General features: G+C 44.2%; 2 protein-coding genes across 4 annotated transcripts in view; one reads left to right on the top strand and one right to left on the bottom strand.

Moving 5' to 3' along the window:
- The window catches only part of LOC123767309 (glutamate-gated chloride channel), a 148761-nt gene extending 130824 nt beyond the window's left edge, over window positions 1–17937 (bottom strand). The window contains exons 1-2 of one of the 3 annotated variants that reach the window (XM_069312932.1): window positions 16738–17937; window positions 11104–11269 (exon numbers count right to left, since the gene is read on the bottom strand). In XM_069312932.1, coding sequence (XP_069169033.1) covers window positions 11104–11111 — 8 coding nt within the window. In that variant the 5' untranslated portion in view covers window positions 11112–11269; window positions 16738–17937. The remainder of the gene's footprint in view (window positions 1–11103; window positions 11270–16737) is intronic. The other 2 variants (XM_069312933.1, XM_045756877.2) reach the window with 2 other exon arrangements.
- LOC123767310 (uncharacterized) overlaps window positions 1–19884 on the top strand; it is a 270450-nt gene that overhangs the window by 232522 nt on the left and 18044 nt on the right. The window lies entirely within an intron of this gene.

Below are 19884 nucleotides of genomic sequence, written 5' to 3'. Positions count from 1 at the left end.
AGAAAGATAACGGCAGACAACAGTAAAGACGACAGCAACTAGACAGGGAAACGGGAGGCAACAACACCAAATTAAAACAGAAGATTGTAAAACATGACAGCAAGCAAAAGGAAGGTAGAAGTGTGTGTGTTTCCTCTGCACCGTGTGTTACTGAGCGCGTGTACTGTGCACCGTGTGTTACTGAGCGCGTGTACTGTGCACCGTGTGTTACTGAGCGCGTGTACTGTGCACCGTGTGTTACTGAGCGCGTGTACTGTGCACCGTGTGTTACTGAGCGCGTGTACTGTGCACCGTGTGTTACTGAGCGCGTGTACTGTGCACCGTGTGTTACTGAGCGCGTGTACTGTGCACCGTGTGTTACTGAGCGCGTGTACTGTGCACCGTGTGTTACTGAGCGCGTGTACTGTGCACCGTGTGTAAGTAGACCATACACCTCCACATCAACATAACAACTACTAGAAGAATCACCACCATTTTTACTTCCAGATTCGACACGTTTCATCTCTTATCATCACCACAACATTCTCCACACCGCCACAAACATCACAAACACTACCGCCAGCATAGTTTACTTCTCCATCTTCGCTATCGTCGCAATCATCAACATCACCACCACTACCACCACCACCATCAGCATCACCACTAACAACACCACCACCATCAGCATCACCACCACCACCACCACCACCATCACCACCACCACCACCACCACCATCACCACCACCACCACCACCACCACTACCACCAACACCTCCGTTACCTTCCCACCATTAAGCAATTAAACAAGAGCGCTCGCAGCTCTCGGGGAGTTCTATAAAGATGAGAAAAGTTGTAAACGGGTTACATAGAACGATGATTTTTTCAGTTGGCTTACAGGAAGTCAAAGTATCAACTGTAGCCATTCAACCCGCAGAGGTCTGCTGGCTATGTCCAGGCTTTTATTATCCTTATTTGTATTATTGATATTAAAGTCATTTGTATTTGTATTATTAAATGATTACATTGGTTATTTATATTACTATTATTATTTTAAGTGCCTGAATAAACAATAAATAGGTTTAGTTCAGGGTAAACTCTTTGCTTTTAATGGAAAAATATTTAGCTTAGCATTTTAAAAGCACCGAATCATCTTCTGTGGTTGAGTGTTCAATAAACCCTTGAACTATATGTTTAACACTTCTCTAACCCTGTCCATGGAGGACAGAAGAAAATGTATATATTCTGGTTAGCATTGTAAATGTGTGGCCACGTCTGTGGTAGAAAATAATAATAATAAAAAAAAATGGAAAAATATGACAGATTGCAATGAACTATGAAATCTGTAATCAAGTCGAGCAAGTTGAGATTCGGGACCCAAGAGCCGTAGCTCAAACTCCACAAGTACAACTATGTGAGTACTACCTCTCATACATCATCTCATTATTCTGGATCAGCCAAGTTCTGAGCTCAGTTCAATTAACTGACTCCGATGTTCTCTGGAGTTTGTTGCGTGCGTGCGTGTGTGTGTGTGTGTGTGTGTGTACTCGCCTAGTTGTGCGTGCGGGGGGGGGGGGGGTCAGCTTCGACTCTTAGGTCCTGCACCTCAACCATCAATCAACTGGGGTGCAAGCTCCTAAGCCTATTTGTCTCTATCATATCTACAGTTGAAACTGTGAAAGAAGTCAGGCTCCACACCACTTCCTAGTGCATTACATTTGTTCAGTAACTACCCTGACTGAAAAATTTATAATGTCTCTGTGGCTCATTTGGGTACTAAGATTCCACCTGTATCCACTTGTTGGTGTACCACCCGTCTTTATGTACCGTGTGAATTTCTCTGATAATTTTGTAGGTGGTAATCATATATCCCCTTAACTCTGTCTTCAGTAACGTGAGGTTTAATTCCTGCGGCATTTCCTCGTAATTCATACCTCTCAACTTGAGGACTAATTTGGTGCATACCACCGAACTTTAACTTCGTCTAGTAATTGATTAGATATGGACTCCTCGCTGGAGCCGCATACCCCATGACATTGGTATGTCATTTGTGCTATGCAAAGTTCTGAATGACTCTTTACACAAGTTTCTAAAGGCAGATCTTATGCTACCCATCCCAGCGTATGCCGTTGATAATATCCTTTAGATTTGGCCTTCAGGCGACAGGTCCGACGTGATATCACCATCCAGATCTCTCTCCCTACTTGATTCCTAAAGGATTTCATCTCGGTTGATCTTTAAAGATGAAATCCTTAATTTCATCGCCCAAGTGTTCGGCTTCCTGCTTCCTACACCTTTTTTAACTACTTTATACTTACTTGACTAAAAGCTCTATTAGCCCAACCACTTGAGGCTGGACGGTTGAGCGGCAGTCTCGCTTCATACAGGTCGGCATTCAATCCCCGACCATCCAAATGATTGGGCACCATTCCTTCCCCCTCCCCGTTCCATCCAAATCCATATTCTGACCCTTTCCAAAGGCTACATAGCCGTGATGGCTTGGCGCTTTACCCTGATAATACCCCTCTAGTAGCCATTTTTCTGGATCTCTTCTTCGGTTTGCCTAGGGTGTCTTCCTCTGTCATAATCTTTCTCCTAATTTTAGCATCATCAGCAAGCATTGAGAGGAAAGTGTCTGTACTCGTTGGAAGATCATTTATATATATCAGAAACAGGAAAGTTGTGAGCACGGAATCCTTTGAGAATCCGCTGGTGATATCACGATATTCTGAGATCCACTCCTTCCACAGTAACTCCCTGTTTTCTGTTACTTAGGTACTCCCTTGTCCACTGGACTACCAGTTACTCCTGTCTGATTCTCTCTCGTATGTTCCAGCCTCTTGTGGGGGTACTCTGTCAAAGGCTTTCTAGTACTCTGTCAAAAGGTATTCTTACAAAGTTTAATAAAATGCAGTCTTCCCACCCTATGTTTCGTGGTTAATTTTTAATCATACTATTAATACCATCCATGAACCTATATTGGTGGTGTAACAAAGTTCATTCTCCCCAAATATCCTTCTAGCTTTCTCCTCGTGATTTTCTCAGTCTCTCTGCATGGTTTATGTTGTGATCTAGTTACAGAGACTAGTCCATAACTTACTACCAAGGAAGATAATCATTTGTCCTGATTAATGCGACATATGTTAAATAATGTCCATTATTGTTACCTATATTTTATTGTGTGTACTTTGTTCTCGATTATAGATTGGTTGTGTATTAAAATACTTCAGTTGTAATAAGTGTAATAAGTAAGAAACATAGAAAATTATATGTTCGTAAGTACGTGTTTGACTCAAATGCCCTTCCGAGAGACCCAAGCTAGCCATACCTAACTAGATAACACGCTGTCCCGGGGCTGGCTCGCTACAGTAAGGCCCCTCCCCCCCCCCTCTCTCACTCTCTCGAGACTTTGTCCTCAGAAATGCAGGAAAGCTCATGGAACACACATACTAGCAGTTAGACAAAACTAAAAAGCATGTAAAATCGCGCGAGCGCGTAAACACACACACACCAAAAAAACATATATACAAACACAAAAATAGAGCAATTTTTTCCCCTAAATGAAATGTCAAGGAAATGTTATTAAATGAACGACAAAATTAGAGAGGAATTGCTTGCATCTTAATTTTGACCCGACAAACTCATCTCGGTAATTATATAAATAAAAACACAATCTCGAAGATATAAATGAGTATTTCGAACCATAGAACAAACCACTCTTTTTCAGGAATTAGTTGATGATGTTTTTGGTTGCTGATATGAGTTGCGTTTACATTGTATGAGAGAGAGAGAGAGAGAGAGAGAGAGAGAGAGAGAGAGAGAGATGGATGGACAAAGAAAATTAGGGCAAGAGGGAGACTGTCCAGTACTACATCACCGTCAAGGTTACCTCTGGTCACGAGGCCCTTGGGACAGAGTTCGTGTTGTGTAAACAGACAGACTCGCCGGAGGCTGAATTGGGGTTGACCAGAGGTTGAGGTGAGGTTGACTAGAGGCTGAAATGAGGTTGACGAGAGGCTGAGGTGAATATTACCAAATATTAATTACAGACATGCAAGATGATGATCAGAAATTTACCTGAAGTTGACATACAAGGGAACAGTAGATCATAGGCTAACCTAACCATCATAGATCAGTGGCCGGTTAGATATTGGCAAAATTGTAATGAAACCGGCCAGATATGATATAGTTACAGGTCTCGAGATGGAGTCAGACGAGGAAATCAGATTAGAGCCATGGGTAATGCAACATATAAATATAATATTAATAACATAAACTATAAAATATAACTCTTGTCTGTCCAAAGTTGGAGGCCAGTGGTTTGGGGCTAGTCTCACCCAAACTTGCAAGTGAGTGGTCCGGGGGTATGGGACGGACATATGCTGGTCGAGGTAGGCCTAAGTTAAATTTTATAAGAATATTAGCATGTACCCGTAATCCTACGTGCAATTTTCATGAAGTATAAAATTAAATAGGGATGTTTTCCGTAGAGTTAACAGCACTTGAGTGAAAGTCCAATCGGAGAGAAATTACTGACTCGCAAAGGCCTCAAAACACCAGAATAAAAAGCTATTGTTTGTTCAAATCCGAAACCTATGTTTTTGGCAGCACAAAACGTCCACTAGTCTGTGCGACACAGTGGTTCTGTAACGAAGGCCCAACCTTAATCAGGTTGGGCCTTCGTTACTTATGACAGGTGACTACAGGTAACGGATCTCACAATCGTGAGCACTCCAGGTACAAACTCTGAGAGCAGGAACAGGTTCATGATCTCACTCTACATCACTGAATGCCAAGTTATTAGACCATTCAGACCCGTTGGCATGAGGTACTTGGAGTTTGTCAATTACTTTATTACCTTTTTTCTGTTTTTTGAGGATATCCTCATAATGCACCCAAAATTTACCAGTAAACACTACTACTGGACACATGGCCCTGTATGACTAACCATCATGCGAGATGCGGACTTTTCAGTATCACCGTTACCTTATTCACTCTAATGTTCTTTATGATATCCTCATAATGCACCTAGAGTTTGCTAATGCAGACTACTGATCACATGACTGTATAATTATTCATTCTGCGTGATAGGGATTTTTAGGATCACGTAGCTAGTTCTTGACACTGTACTCCCCCTCATATGGTTAGGAGAACTACACAAATGCAGATGTAACTAAGTATGTGCATAACAAAAATTATAATTTACTCACAAGGATGAAATGATTTTGTGTGTTACAATGAAGAAAATGGTGAGTAGGGGAAGATAGTTATATTGATGACAGTAATACTGGTATATAGAGTAAATGAAGTCCTGTAAGGAAAGTGTAAAGGGCAAAATTAATATATAACGTAAGGTGAGAGGCGAGAAGGAAAGAAATAAACCATAAGATCGACTTAAAAGGAATAAAGGAAACTGCAGTAAAACTTATGTGGATAAGAAAGAAGTGAGGTAGAGAACAAAAAAGAAAGATGTAGAAGAGAATCTAGAGGGGATAAAGCTAAGTCAGATGACGTTTATGAAAAAGCTAAAACATTTAACTGTGTACCGAGAAAGGTAAGATTCAACAGGAACAAAGCCAAGACTAAAGTTCACGTTTGGCATGTTGAATGAAATCATGTTGAGGATGATGATTGTGAAAATATGCTGGGTATGTTATGTATGAGACCCGACTCGATAAGGCGGCGTCTGTGAAGAACAGAGTCAGAAAATTCATTTCATAAGAAGACCAACCAATATTATATTTGCCGAATGGGTTAGATCAATGATTCGAGCATAGAGGGAAGTTCACATGAGTGAAGTTCAAGGTTAACTCTTTCAAGTGCGGATTGGTGAATAAAGATAAGTGAATTGAGACACATGCACAGATACACACTCGCGTGCACTCTCCGCCTGATGAGTGTTCCATCAGCACAATGCACCGCAACAAATCCCTAGATAAAACATCGTCACTCTGCTTAATTACCGAGACCGGATCTTGGGTTGCATTATTAAATGGATTTTATGGGTTAAAGAAAGTAATAATTTGTGTTAATACACAGGGTGTGATCAGGTGGGTTGGTGTCTCTCACACCACCCACCTGGACACACCACCCACCTGGACACACCACCCACCTGGACACACCACCCACCTGGACACACCACCCACCTGGACACACCACCCACCTGGACACACCACCCACCTGGACACACCACCCACCTGGACACACCACCCACCTGGACACACCACCCACCTGGACACACCACCCACCTGGACACACCACCCACCTGGACACACCACCCACCTGGACACACCACCCACCTGGACACACCACCCACCTGGTCACACCACCCACCTGGTCACACCACCCACCTGGTCACACCACCCACCTGGTCACACCACCCACCTGGTCACACCACCCACCTGGACACACCACCCACCTGGACACACCACCCACCTGGTCACACCACCCACCTGGTCACACCACCCACCTGGTCACACCACCCACCTGGTCACACCACCCACCTGGTCACACCACCCACCTGGTCACACCACCCACCTGGACACACCACCCACCTGGACACACCACCCACCTGGACACACCACCCACCTGGACACACCACCCACCTGGACACACTATCCACCTGGTCACACCACCCACCTGGACACACTATCCACCTGGTCACACCACCCACCTGGACACACCACCCACCTGGACACACCACCCACCTGGACACACTATCCACCTGGACACACCACCCACCTGGACACACTATCCACCTGGTCACACCACCCACCTGGACACACTATCCACCTGGTCACCACCCACCTGGACACACTATCCACCTGGTCACACCACCCACCTGGACACACTATCCACCTGGTCACACCACCCACCTGGTCACACCACCCACCTGGTCACACCACCCACCTGGACACACCACCCACCTGGACACACTATCCACCTGGTCACACCACCCACCTGGACACACTATCCACCTGGTCACACCACCCACCTGGACACACTATCCACCTGGTCACACCACCCACCTGGACACACCACCCACCTGGACACACTATCCACCTGGTCACACCACCCACCTGGACACACCACCCACCTGGACACACCACCCACCAGGACACACTATCCACCTGGACACACTATCCACCTGGTCACACCACCCACCTGGACACACCACCCACCTGGACACACTATCCACCTGGTCACACCACCCACCTGGACACACTATCCACCTGGTCACACCACCCACCTGGACACACTATCCACCTGGACACACTATCCACCTGGTCACACCACCCACCTGGACACACCACCCACCTGGACACACTATCCACCTGGTCACACCACCCACCTGGACACACCACCCACCTGGACACACCACCCACCAGGACACACTATCCACCTGGACACACTATCCACCTGGTCACACCACCCACCTGGTCACACCACCCACCTGGTCACACCACCCACCTGGTCACACCACCCACCTGGTCACACCACCCACCTGGTCACACCACCCACCTGGACACACCACCCACCTGGTCACACCACCCACCTGGTCACACCACCCACCTGGACACACCACCCACCTGGTCACACCACCCACCTGGACACACCACCCACCTGGTCACACCACCCACCTGGACACACTATCCACCTGGTCACACCACCCACCTGGTCACACTATCCACCTGGTCACACCACCCACCTGGACACACTATCCACCTGGTCACACCACCCACCTGGTCACACCACCCACCTGGTCACACCACCCACCTGGTCACACTATCCACCTGGTCACACCACCCACCTGGACACACCACCCACCTGGACACACCACCCACCTGGACACACCACCCACCTGGACACACCACCCACCTGGTCACACCACCCACCTGGTCACACCACCCACCTGGTCACACCACCCACCTGGTCACACCACCCACCTGGACACACTATCCACCTGGACACACTATCCACCTGGACACACCACCCACCTGGACACACCACCCACCTGGACACACCACCCACCTGGTCACACCACCCACCTGGTCACACCACCCACCTGGACACACCACCCACCTGGACACACCACCCACCTGGACACACCACCCACCTGGACACACCACCCACCTGGACACACCACCCACCTGGACACACCACCCACCTGGACACACCACCCACCTGGTCACACCACCCACCTGGTCACACCACCCACCTGGTCACACCACCCACCTGGTCACACCACCCACCTGGACACACCACCCACCTGGACACACCACCCACCTGGACACACCACCCACCTGGACACACCACCCACCTGGACACACCACCCACCTGGACACACCACCCACCTGGACACACCACCCACCTGGTCACACCACCCACCTGGTCACACCACCCACCTGGTCACACAGAGATGGTAGAAGCATCATGAGGACAGAAGTTGAGAAATGGAGAATAGAATAGGGAAGGAAAGAAGCGTGAAGAGAGAATAGGAAAACAGAGGGGATGAAACAAATGAGAGAGGAGGGGATTTTTAGTGATGATAAAAATGAGGGTGAAGAGCAGTGGGAGACAGGGAAGATGATTCCATTTATTTCGCAAAACTTGGGGGAACTCGTGTATTAATTCTATGAGTGAGTGGTGTTTGTGTGTGTGTGTGTTTAGTGAGGGAGGGAGTGCTTGTGTGTATGTGAAAGTAGAGAGGGAGATGACGTGAAAGGGAGGGATTAAAGTTCAGAGGGAGGAAGAGAAGGTGTGTGGGAGGGGAGGAAGGGATAGAATGTGCAGGGAGGGAAAGGCGAAGAGGCAGGATAAAATAGTGAGAGGAAGAATTATGTGGGACAGGAGCATGTCTGTGAGATAGAAGATAGGAGTAAGAAGAAGTGAACATGCTACTCTAGTTTTCACCAATTTAAAAATATATTTATTTATTAAATATTGATTAGAATATTTCAAGCAGTTATAAAGTTGAATTATATAATTGACACGAGTTTACTAATAATAGATTGGATGTACGAGCAACACTCGACGTTTTCAGAATATCTCAACGTATTATGTGCAAATTATTAATTATAAATCATGAGTTATGAGGCCAGAGACAACGCGCACGTATTAGCCACTTTTCACACTAAGTGCACGACGATTTTGGCGTTATTCGATCACTTCGTTGAAAGTATCGTAATACTGACGCTTTCTCGAACTAATGAAAATCGGCCTATTTGGTAAGGTGAAGAGGGGGGGGGGGATTATGAGGAGAAAGCGCCAAGGCATTACGACTGTATAGCACTTGGAAGGGGTCAGGATAAGGATTTGGGATAGGCCGGTGGGAAGGAAGGCTTTTGTTTATTCAAAAAGCACTTCAATTTTGACGCATGTTAAATCGTTAGAACTAATTGCACATAGAGCATCTCCAGTTGACTAGAGTGGTGGCAGCGATGATGCAATGTGACAGCTTAATTGCAAGCTCGTTAACGGCTCTATGAAGCTTTCAGCGGCTCCGACTCACAATTGCAACAGACAGCCTTTATAAATGTTCATAAGTGATACGTGCATTTTAGACATTCGTTGGTGACACATGCATGACAATCGTTAGTGAGTGATTGACACTTCATGAACGTTCGTTCTCCCACACATGCCAAAACTTTCCCGACCAGGCGACCCAAACAGGTTAATACGTTCGTGACTGGAAGTCGTAATGGGAGTGTTTGTAACGTGTGTTCCCAGGTCGCTGCAGATCACACATGAAACATTCTCAGCCGCCACGCGCTCTCTCAAGCTAAACACATTTTTTTTTTATTTCCTTCACATACAACCCAATCTGGTATCAAAAGTTGACATTTCTAATAATCTTTCAGGTAACCGGGACGTCTTGTCTAACACCTAGATTTCTAACTAACTTTCTAACTTGTCTAACACCCAGATTTCCCTTAAACTTTAATTTTGATAAATATTGATTTATTTTGTCTATATATTTCTAAGACCAAATAATGAATCTCAAAATAATTAATGGGAAAAAATAATGAAATCACGAGAAGGAGAATAAAAAGCAATTCATTATTATATTATAAAAACAATTATATCATACCAATTTAAAAAAAAAAACAGCACCACAGGTAAAATACAAATGTAAGCAAAACACCAATATGTTTTGAACGGACCAGGGCAATGAAAAAGATTTAAAGCCCTCATTTAGTTAACGAAAATTGATGTTTTGAAACTCTCCGTTGGTGCGCAATGTATGTCAACGGTGAACTGTCATCAATTCCACAACCAATATATCAGGTGCTTGTGTCCCTACCTACATTCAGGCGCCCGCGCACGCAGGCCCCCGCGCACACACCCGACCACATATATATACACATATAGGGCGGGCGCGCGCGCGCGCGCACACACACACACACACACACACACACACACACACACACACACACACACACACACACACACACACACACACACACACACACACACACACACACACACTTCTATCACAACATCTAACATATACCATATTTGTTCTTAGTCAGGGCTTGCAATGATACAAATTGTAACTTATGTGAATTTCAGCGAACAACCACTTGAAGGACACACGGTGTCCTTCAAGTGGTTGAGGAGAGAAATAGTTTGATTGTTTCAAGACACTAATTACAGTCGACACAAATTTTCTCCCCTGCCGTTGCAGGAACGTTACTGGTTAGTCAAATTTTGTGTTTTTATTTAAATAGTAGGTTGATAAAGGGTAAGGGAATGAGAAGGGATAGAGGGTGAGAGGGATCAGAAGGGGTAAAATGTGAGGGGATGGGATGGGATAATGGGTGAGGGGATGGGAAGGGGTGAAGGGGTAGAAAAGGATGAAAGGTAATGGGTTAAATATTAATAATCACAAATATTTCAATCTTCACGCAAATGTGTTAATAAGGACGGCACTCTACATCTGAACCTCAAGTGAAAACAGTTGTGCATGTACAGCTCAATAACTGATGAGAAGCAAGAAGATGGGCCATTCACTGGGAAGTGGAGCCTTGTAGATCCACCGCGAACCATTACGCGTGGTGGCTCTTCCCCCCCCCCCCCCAACACCCATGTTTCCAACTGAACAGTGAACAATTTTGCTGAAGTTACCTGAACATTGGTGGTCGCGTCCTTACTCCATGGTCGGACACGAAAACAGTGTTGCTGGGAGTAATTTTTGTGGTGAAATGAGTTGAGGATTTTTGTTTTTCTGCGCGTTGAAAATGGTAGTTTATAGTGGTGGCTTATGCTGATCTCAATATTCCCTTCTTGACACCTGTGGGGGATTAAGAATGGTAAAATGTTACTAAAAATCTGTAAAAACGAACACCAAGAGAAAAAGTAATTGTTTCTGTACCGATTGCATGTCCAGTTGTAAACGTGAGAGTTGGTGTGTAAATGTACGTGAGCGCGCGCACTCAGGTAGGTGTGTGTGAACGCGAACGCGTATGTAGATGTATGTGAACGCAAGCAAGCGGGTTGGCGTGTATGAGCGCACACACGTGTATTTACTATTTGTGCCTGTAGGATAGATATATTTACAATTTGTGCCTGAAAATACACTGACGTGTATATCCTATATGGGCCTGTATGTGCCTCGGCCCATAAAACAGAAAAGAGAGTCCTGCAAAATATTATTGATAGAGATGTGACCCCTCCTGACACCAACCTAAAGATTGAATTAAATATGTACTATAAGAGCAAGACGACTGCCAACTTAATGACGAAGAACTCGCCTGACACCAATTAAAACCCCATGAAAGAGACGAATGTTGTCTATGCCTTTACATCCCCACTTGGAGACCGTCAGCCCCAACGAATTCAATATATAGGCAAGACAACAACATCCCTTTCAAGGCGCCTAATATTGCACAAGCTGCATTAAGGCCCTATTAAGGAACATACAGCTCCTAAACATAACCAGACCATCACCAGAGATTTCCTCAAAAGCAACACCCAAAAAACGACAGGTTCAGCCACAAAGATGACTGGACATCGGCAAGGCTTTATACATCAAGCAAACCAAGCCATTTATCAATAGCCAATTAGCCTCAACTTTCCAGAACTTCAAATATCCAGAACACGACGGAACATACAACATATTGCCCCAGACGTCATGCAGACAGGAGACTGACAAGATGAAATAGACTTGAAGTGTCTAGAAGTAGACATGAAGTTGAGGTGAAGTGATGAAATAAATGAAGTGCTTCACCTTCACCTCATCCTCGGGTATATTTAAAGCAGCAAGACTCTTTGTAATCTTTACGGGCTATTCATGCCCGTGCCACCTCTTGGGTGGCTTAATCTTTATCAATCAATCATCTTTGTAATCTTCCCACCATCTGGTCACCACTTGGTCCGGGAGACATCTCCCGTCACGCAGGGTGCAGTCGCGCCTCCACAGATCTCCAGTATCAGCTCTTGATACTGGTAATGGCTCAAAAGGGCCACCACTTACGAGCTATTCATGCCCGTGCCACCTTTTGGGTGGCTTCATCTTCATCTTAACACATTCACAAGGGAGACATCTCCCGTCACGCAGGGTGCAGTCGCGCCTCCACAGATCTCCAGTATCAGCTCTTGATACTGGTAATGGCTCAAAAGGGCCACCACTTACGGGCTATTCATGCCCGTGCCACCTTTTTGGGTGGCTTCATCTTCATCAATCATCATCATCGTGTTTGACAGAAACACCATTTGGTCCAGGAGACATCTCCCGTCACGCAGGGTGCAGTTGCGCCTCCACAGATCTCTAGTATCATCTTTTGATACTGGTAATGGCTCGAAAGGGCCACCACTTACGGGCTATTCATGCCCGTGCCACCTCTTGGGTGGCTTAATCTTCATCAATCAATCAATCTTTGTAATCTTACGGGAGACATCTCCCGTCACGCAGGGTGCAGTCGCACCTCCACAGATCTCCAGTATCAGCTCTTGATACTGGTAATGGCTCAAAAGGGCCACCGCTTACGGGCTATTCATGCCCGTGCCACCTTTTGGGTGGCTTAATCTTCATCAATCAATCTTTGTAATCTTACGGGCTATTCATACCCGTGCCACCTCTTGGTTGATCTTAATCAATCAAACTTTGTAATCCCTCTTACGGGCTGGGCTATTCATGTTATTCACACAACCCGTCCTCGCAGCGGCCGTCCTTCCTAGATGCATTCATCAGTTTTATCATACTATATATTAAAAATGGGTTTGTTCTCATATTAATTACTATTTACTAAAGTTAGGCGTATTGTAGGTGTTTAGGTTCTTTTGGCGAGTATTTGTATTTGAAATTTGTGGGTGAATCATTTACAGCGTTGTGGTTCGAACAGAGGACGTGAGCGAAGCACTTGTTCCGGAAGTGTTTGGATGTCATCAGTTGTGAGTCGCGTGTAATTAGCCCGTTCTCCAAACAAAGACCCAAAAGTGATTCCATACACCCGCCAAACTCCCTGTTTATGAATGAAAAACGTTTACACACGACTCACAACTGATTTCGTTCGAACATTTCCGGAACAAGTGCTTCACTGACGAATTTTGTTCGAACCACAAGGTTGTAAATTCTTTACCCACGTACTACAAATACAAATAATCGCCAATAGAACCTAAACACCTTTCCTAACCTGACCTATGCCTATATATGCACAATATATTAATATATTATAATATTAATTTATATTATCGAAAATTCATGTTTTGAATGAACAGCATGTTAAAATTCATGAATGCGTCTGTGGGGTCGACCGCTGGATGTAATGGACTTGAGTCGAGGGCGCGTTGTGTAAACTGTTTTTCATTTATAAACAGGGGGTTTGGCGGGTGCATGGAATAGACTTTGGTCTTTGTTTATGAGGACGGACTGAACCGTGTCATTCGATTCAGCTTGGTAATTAGTTTTTAAAGAGGAAACAATAACTAGTTTTCTCCCAAAAGTTCTCTTTCTCGTCTCCCAGATCACGATGCGTAAACTCATCCATCTTCGGACTTACCCAACTTTAGTAACGAATTGTCCAAGCTCTCACATACTGTTGAGCGTCCATCTTCTCAGCTACTCATCCTTCATCAGAACTGTAGAGCTTTGGTCTTCATATGTGTATGTGTACTCGGCTAATTGTGCTTGCTGGTGGGTGTGTGCGTGTGCTCACCTAGTTGCACTCACCTAGTTGTATTTGCGGGGGTTAAGCTTAGGCTCTTTTTGTCGCGCCTCTCAACTGTCAATCAACTAGTAGATCAACTGTGTATGTGTGTGTGTGTTCACTTGTATTTGCACTTAATACTTGTATCTGCAGAATCGAGCTATTAGAGGAGGACAATTAACTGGGATATGAGGACAATTGACTGGGATATGAGGACACGTGGCTGGTAAACGAGGGCAATTGACTGGGATATGACGATAAATGGCTGGGATGAAAGGACAGAGTGAAGGAATAGTGTATAGTCACTTTGATAATCAAGAATCGAACGCCAACCCTGCAAGAAGCATGACTCTCCCGACGAATGAAAGTGGTTGGCGTTGCCACTCGCATGACAGCTGCTCTTGTTATTATTTTTAATGATAATGCTGTTTTTGTAACTGCTGCTTTTGGCATTACTGTTTTTATAATGCTCCTTTTGATCATGCTCGTAGTGAAGCTAAGCAGTGTTGTGCCTGTGACTTTATTGTTGCCCGTGTAAGTGCGGTTTTGTTTCAGTACTGATGGGTGTCATTGATGGTGTTTATTGGGTTCCTTCCAGTGCAGGTCGGAGGAATGATGTTACTACCGCTGCTGCTGCTATTTTGCTGATCTCAGTGGTGTTGATGGTGCCAGGCTGGTTGTTACAAGGCCGCCTCGCACACTATATATCCCCGGGGGCGTGATGAAGCCACACACACCTGACGCTAATGTGAAGAGAGTTACGGTGAAAAGTGGAGCCCACGCCACGCTGGACACAATGTTCACTTATTCTTATTAGACAAACTGTGGACCCATGATGCTTGCACCTTGCAGTCACCCCTCCCATGGTGCTTGGATCTCGCAGTCACCCCTCTCATGGTGCTTGGACCTCGCAGTCACCCCCTCCCATGGTGCTTGGATCTCGCAGTCACCCCTCTCATGGTGCTTGGACCTCGCAGTCACCCCCTCTCATGGTGCTTGGACCTCGCAGTCACCCCCTCTCATGGTGCTTGGACCTCTCAGTCACCCCCCTCCCATGGTGCTTGGATCTCGGTCACCCCCTCCCATGGTGCTTGGATCTCGCAGTCACCCCCTCCCATGGTGCTTGGATCTCGCAGTCACCCCTCCCATGGTGCTTGGACCTCGCAGTCACCCCCTACCACGGTGCTTGGACCTCGCAGTCACCCCTCCCATGGTGCTTGGACCTCGCAGTCACCCCCTCCCATGGTGCTTGAACCTCGCAGTCACCCCCTCCCATGGTGCTTGAACCTCGCAGTCACCCCCTCCCATGGTGCTTGGACCTCTGTCATCCTCTCCCATGGTGCTTAGATCTCTCAGCTACTCCCTTTTATGGTGCTTGGATTTCGTAATCACCTCTTATGGGCTTCGATAACGAAATAATTACCTCCATGGTGTGTGTGTGTGTGTGTGAGTGAGTGAGTGATATCAATTGACCAGTACTCCAAAACACGATTGCTTTATGGCGAGCCTCTTCAAAACATTGAAATCAGTGTATTATAACCTTTGAGGTGCCCTGTGCGTGCCCGATATCAATATCCGTCTCTTGCTAACGTTACGTGCTGACTGACCCAAATATTACTTAATAATCGCCTCAAATGTACCGGAAGACATGTTTTATGAGTACCAGGTATGCTAAGACCTCTCCCAGAGCCGTAAGCTGTCTTCATGGAAATTGTCGTAATCCACGCTCTTGTATTGACGAGAGAGCCTAGCTGCCTAGTATATCCCAACAAAGAATTATGAGAAGTATTAACACCAAACATGGGTCAGGCCTGGAGCTGTATACAGCTAGTAGGTTAAGAGCGACGATGACGTCTGTGACTATCCCGCAAGGAACGAGGTCGCCTCTTACTATCCTGCAAGCAACAAGGCAACATGGTACTATCCTGCAAGCAACAAGGCACCCTGGGACTATCCTACAAGTAACAAAGCAACCTGGGACTATCCTGCAAGTAGCGAGAGACCCTGGGACTATCCGGCAAGCAGCATGGCCGCCTGCGACTATCCGGCAAGCAGCATGGCCGCCTGCGACTATCCGGCAAGCAACATGGCCGCCTGCGACTATCCGGCAAGCAACATGGCCGCCTGCGACTATCCTGCAAGCAACATGGCCGCCTGCGACAATATTTCCCTTTAGAAAAAAAAGGTAATTATAAGAGGACAAAAACTATTTTTTTCGTTTCATTATAAATATATTTAATATTTTCATTACCATAATTATTGTTTCCAGCGTCACAATTATTATTACGTAATTAACTTCATAAAAGCATCCTTCTGTTGCAACCCATCTTCAGTTTCTAATTGAATATATAAATATTATCAGTAATGAATTTTGCAAACATTAATTATATTTGTAAACATATTATAATATATAAAATTACAAATGATATTAATATAAAAGTAGAATTACCTAAAATATATACTAATAATATTATTACATTAATAGAACCAAATGAAAATAGCAACAATAATAGTATTAATAATAATATTATTATTATTAATATCACTAGTAGTAAAAATTGTAAACAGTTCAACAAACAATGAAGTGCAAAATTCAGAGATGCTGTGTGCTTACCTCGCCTGCTGGCGCTGATGCTCCCCAGAGTCCTGAGAGGCAGACAAACACAGGGGGGTTCGATTTTTTCCCCTGGAGGGCGAGGAGAAAGAGCAAGGGGAGGTGGTGGGTGGTGTTGGGGGGGGGGGGGGGGGAAGGTAGGGGGGAGCGGTCTACCACATGGGACCACTACGGCCCCTCAGATCCTGCCAAATGATCCTCTTCATATTTTCTGACTGATAATCTGTTCAAACCCCACTTTTTTCAAATTGTTAACAAACAAAATTTCAGGCTTTGATTACTTATTCGAGTGTAAATCATTCTCAGGACACAGTGACATTCGTATAATCTGTTTGGTTCTCTTCTTATTCACATTTGGGTTCCATTATTAAAGATGTATTGTACTATGAATTTTCTAAATTAACGAACGACGGAAGGCCCAATGTTGCCGATTTTCTCTCCCGATGTGTCGATGGAGGTACTGACATAGTTCCTTGCCGACTTTCTGTCCCCCTTTAGCAGGGGAGATGGGCGAGTCATTGCACTATGAGGGAAAAAGAAAGCCAGCTTACTCTACCTCACCGACTCCCAAGCGACAACTGAGGCCAGAGTGGAACTTGGGTCACGCCTGGCTTTACGGGAGCCAGAGGGCGGTACGATACGCTCCACTCAAAAGCAGTGCCCCATTCCTTTTAAATGGTGTAAACAGTATTAAACAGACGTTTCCTTCCAAAATACTTAGGAAAGATAGAGAGTAACGCATATTTTCACCATCAATGGGACGCTTGCACCACCTACTCTGATATAACTGTCGAAGAGAGTGGATGCTGCTGTCCTACGCCCGCCAGCTACTGCCGCTGCATCTCCCAAGAGAGCATCGATCCTAGATGGAAAGAAACCTTGATAACATCAGTCATTTTCATTCATTTTCAAATACCTTGTCAAACTTCACTCTGATGAATGAAGCAAGGCTGACACAAGTTGACCAGAACATTTCATAATATATATGATTCTCTAACGAATCCACCAATTCATATTCGGAGGAAGTGCAGTGATTTTAAGGTAACTGTCCATGCTGAACTCTGCTGTAAGTGTTCTTGTTGAACTCTGCTTTAATGCTTCATTTTGAACACTGCTGTAAGTGTTCTTGTTGAATTCTACCGTACGTGTTCTTAATGAACTCTGCTATAAGTGTCCAAGTTGAACTCTGCTTTTAGTGTCCTTAAAAGAACTCGGCTGTCTTCATGTTGAACTCTGCTGAACACTGCAATAATAATAATAACAATAATAACACAAATAATTTATAATAATTTCATTATTCTCTTCTAGGCATAATTAACATTTATTATTCAATTATTTGAAGAGGGAAAGATGGGGAGAAGGGGATTGGTAGGAAAGGCGGGAAGTGAGGGAATTAGGGTGAAGAGGGGAAGAAAGTGAGAGAAGAAGGGGAGAGGCCGAGGAGAAGAGGGGGGGAGGGAGTGGGTGCCACATGACACTGTGCCATAGTGACCCCCAACGACAACACACTGTCATTTTTACTTGAATCTGAAATAGCTTTACTACATTTTTTTGGCTGTCCCATAAAACATTTATTGATCATACCAAAATACAAAATCTAATCAGTAAGTTTATCTTATCTTATAAAGTTTAATGACACGTTCATCATACTTACATACTAGGATTTTTTTGGATTTTGTGTTAATGTCTGATGATCATAGTTTATATACTATTTGTGAGCTGTTCTTATAGTGTTTTTATAGGAGAGAGAGAAGGACAGGAACAGCGGAAAAGAGAAAGTGAGAGAGAGAGAGAGAGAGAACGTGAGAAATAAAATACAAAAGATACATGGAAATGAAAAGCACAAGTCTTGGACGTTTGTGTTCTTCAACTCATCATGAAAGACGTACTGGGAAATATTATGTATAGAAAATATGAATGGACTACAGATTAGAAGGCCAGGTCAATATTTACATTGGCGAGTTGTCCTTATAATGGGACGTGACTCCAAACGCAAGTACTTGATCACAAAGTAATGAATGATAAACTGCACAAGTCAATATTTCAAGTGTTCCTGTAATTTTAAAACAATAAATTAGTATATGTAATAACATTTAAAATTTAACCCTAAATTATATCACTAAAAATGCATGCAACTTGATTGCAATGCGTGTCAGGCTATGAATTATTTGCAAGAAACCACTTTTTAAAATGTAGTCATCCAACTGGAGCTTCGTAATCACTCATGTATACGAGTTTGACCTATTCAGATGCGATAAATATGATATTAAATCCCCTTTTCCAAATTCTTTCCTGTTCTCCGGTGTATCTCTGCTTCTACAAGAATTTTTTTTAACAAATCCGTTATTAGAAACTTGTGAGTGCTTCAGTATTAAATTTTTAACCGTAATCGAATTTTTAAATGCAAAATTAATATTTATATGTTTGAAGGCCCAGCATACGTTTGTAAGAAAATCTCTGTCTTGTGTTATGGATAGAAAACTTTCCTTTGTAGTTCTTCGGTTATTGAAAGTGGATTAAATAATATTAAATTGGGGCTAATCTTTAATATCCAGAACATATTGATAAAACATTAACCCAAGTTTTCGCCAACACTTTTCACAATTCTGTAACTTCAGTCTTAGACAATCCCTCTCCCTTTCCATCTCGCCTCCCTATTCTTTCTCCTTTCATTTTCACATTCGTTCATTAACTAGTTTACTTGTTCTTACATTTATTTATTCGATAACTTATTCAAAATTCATTCATATATGTCCAGGTGTTTACAGATACGAGACATTGACTGACCCTGAGACTTGACTAATGACACTACTATTCTGGGTAGGTATAAAACTGGCGCTCCTCCAGGAATTTATTGGCCAAACATTTCTTTACCGCGTCCCGCTACTCCATATTTTCCCTCAGGAAGATTAAGATTCCTGGGGAAATACGAGCAGCAAAATCTGAAATGTATCGCTAATATGGATTTCTATTTTGTTTTATTAAACTTGTAGTCAACGTTAATTGGAAAACTGACCTTCATCAATTTTTATAAGCTAGGTGCCTAATTTCTTCAAAAGGAATTACCGGAAAAAAGGCAGATGAATCTATAATTTCCTGACTAACAGAACCCAATGTGTAATAGTCAACAAAATAATATCCGGTTCA

Source organism: Procambarus clarkii, chromosome 74 (genome assembly GCF_040958095.1).
Source record: "Procambarus clarkii isolate CNS0578487 chromosome 74, FALCON_Pclarkii_2.0, whole genome shotgun sequence".
Lineage (NCBI taxonomy): Eukaryota > Metazoa > Arthropoda > Malacostraca > Decapoda > Cambaridae > Procambarus > Procambarus clarkii.
Note: the sequence above shows the minus strand (reverse complement) of the source record. Positions and strands in the feature narration are given on the sequence as shown.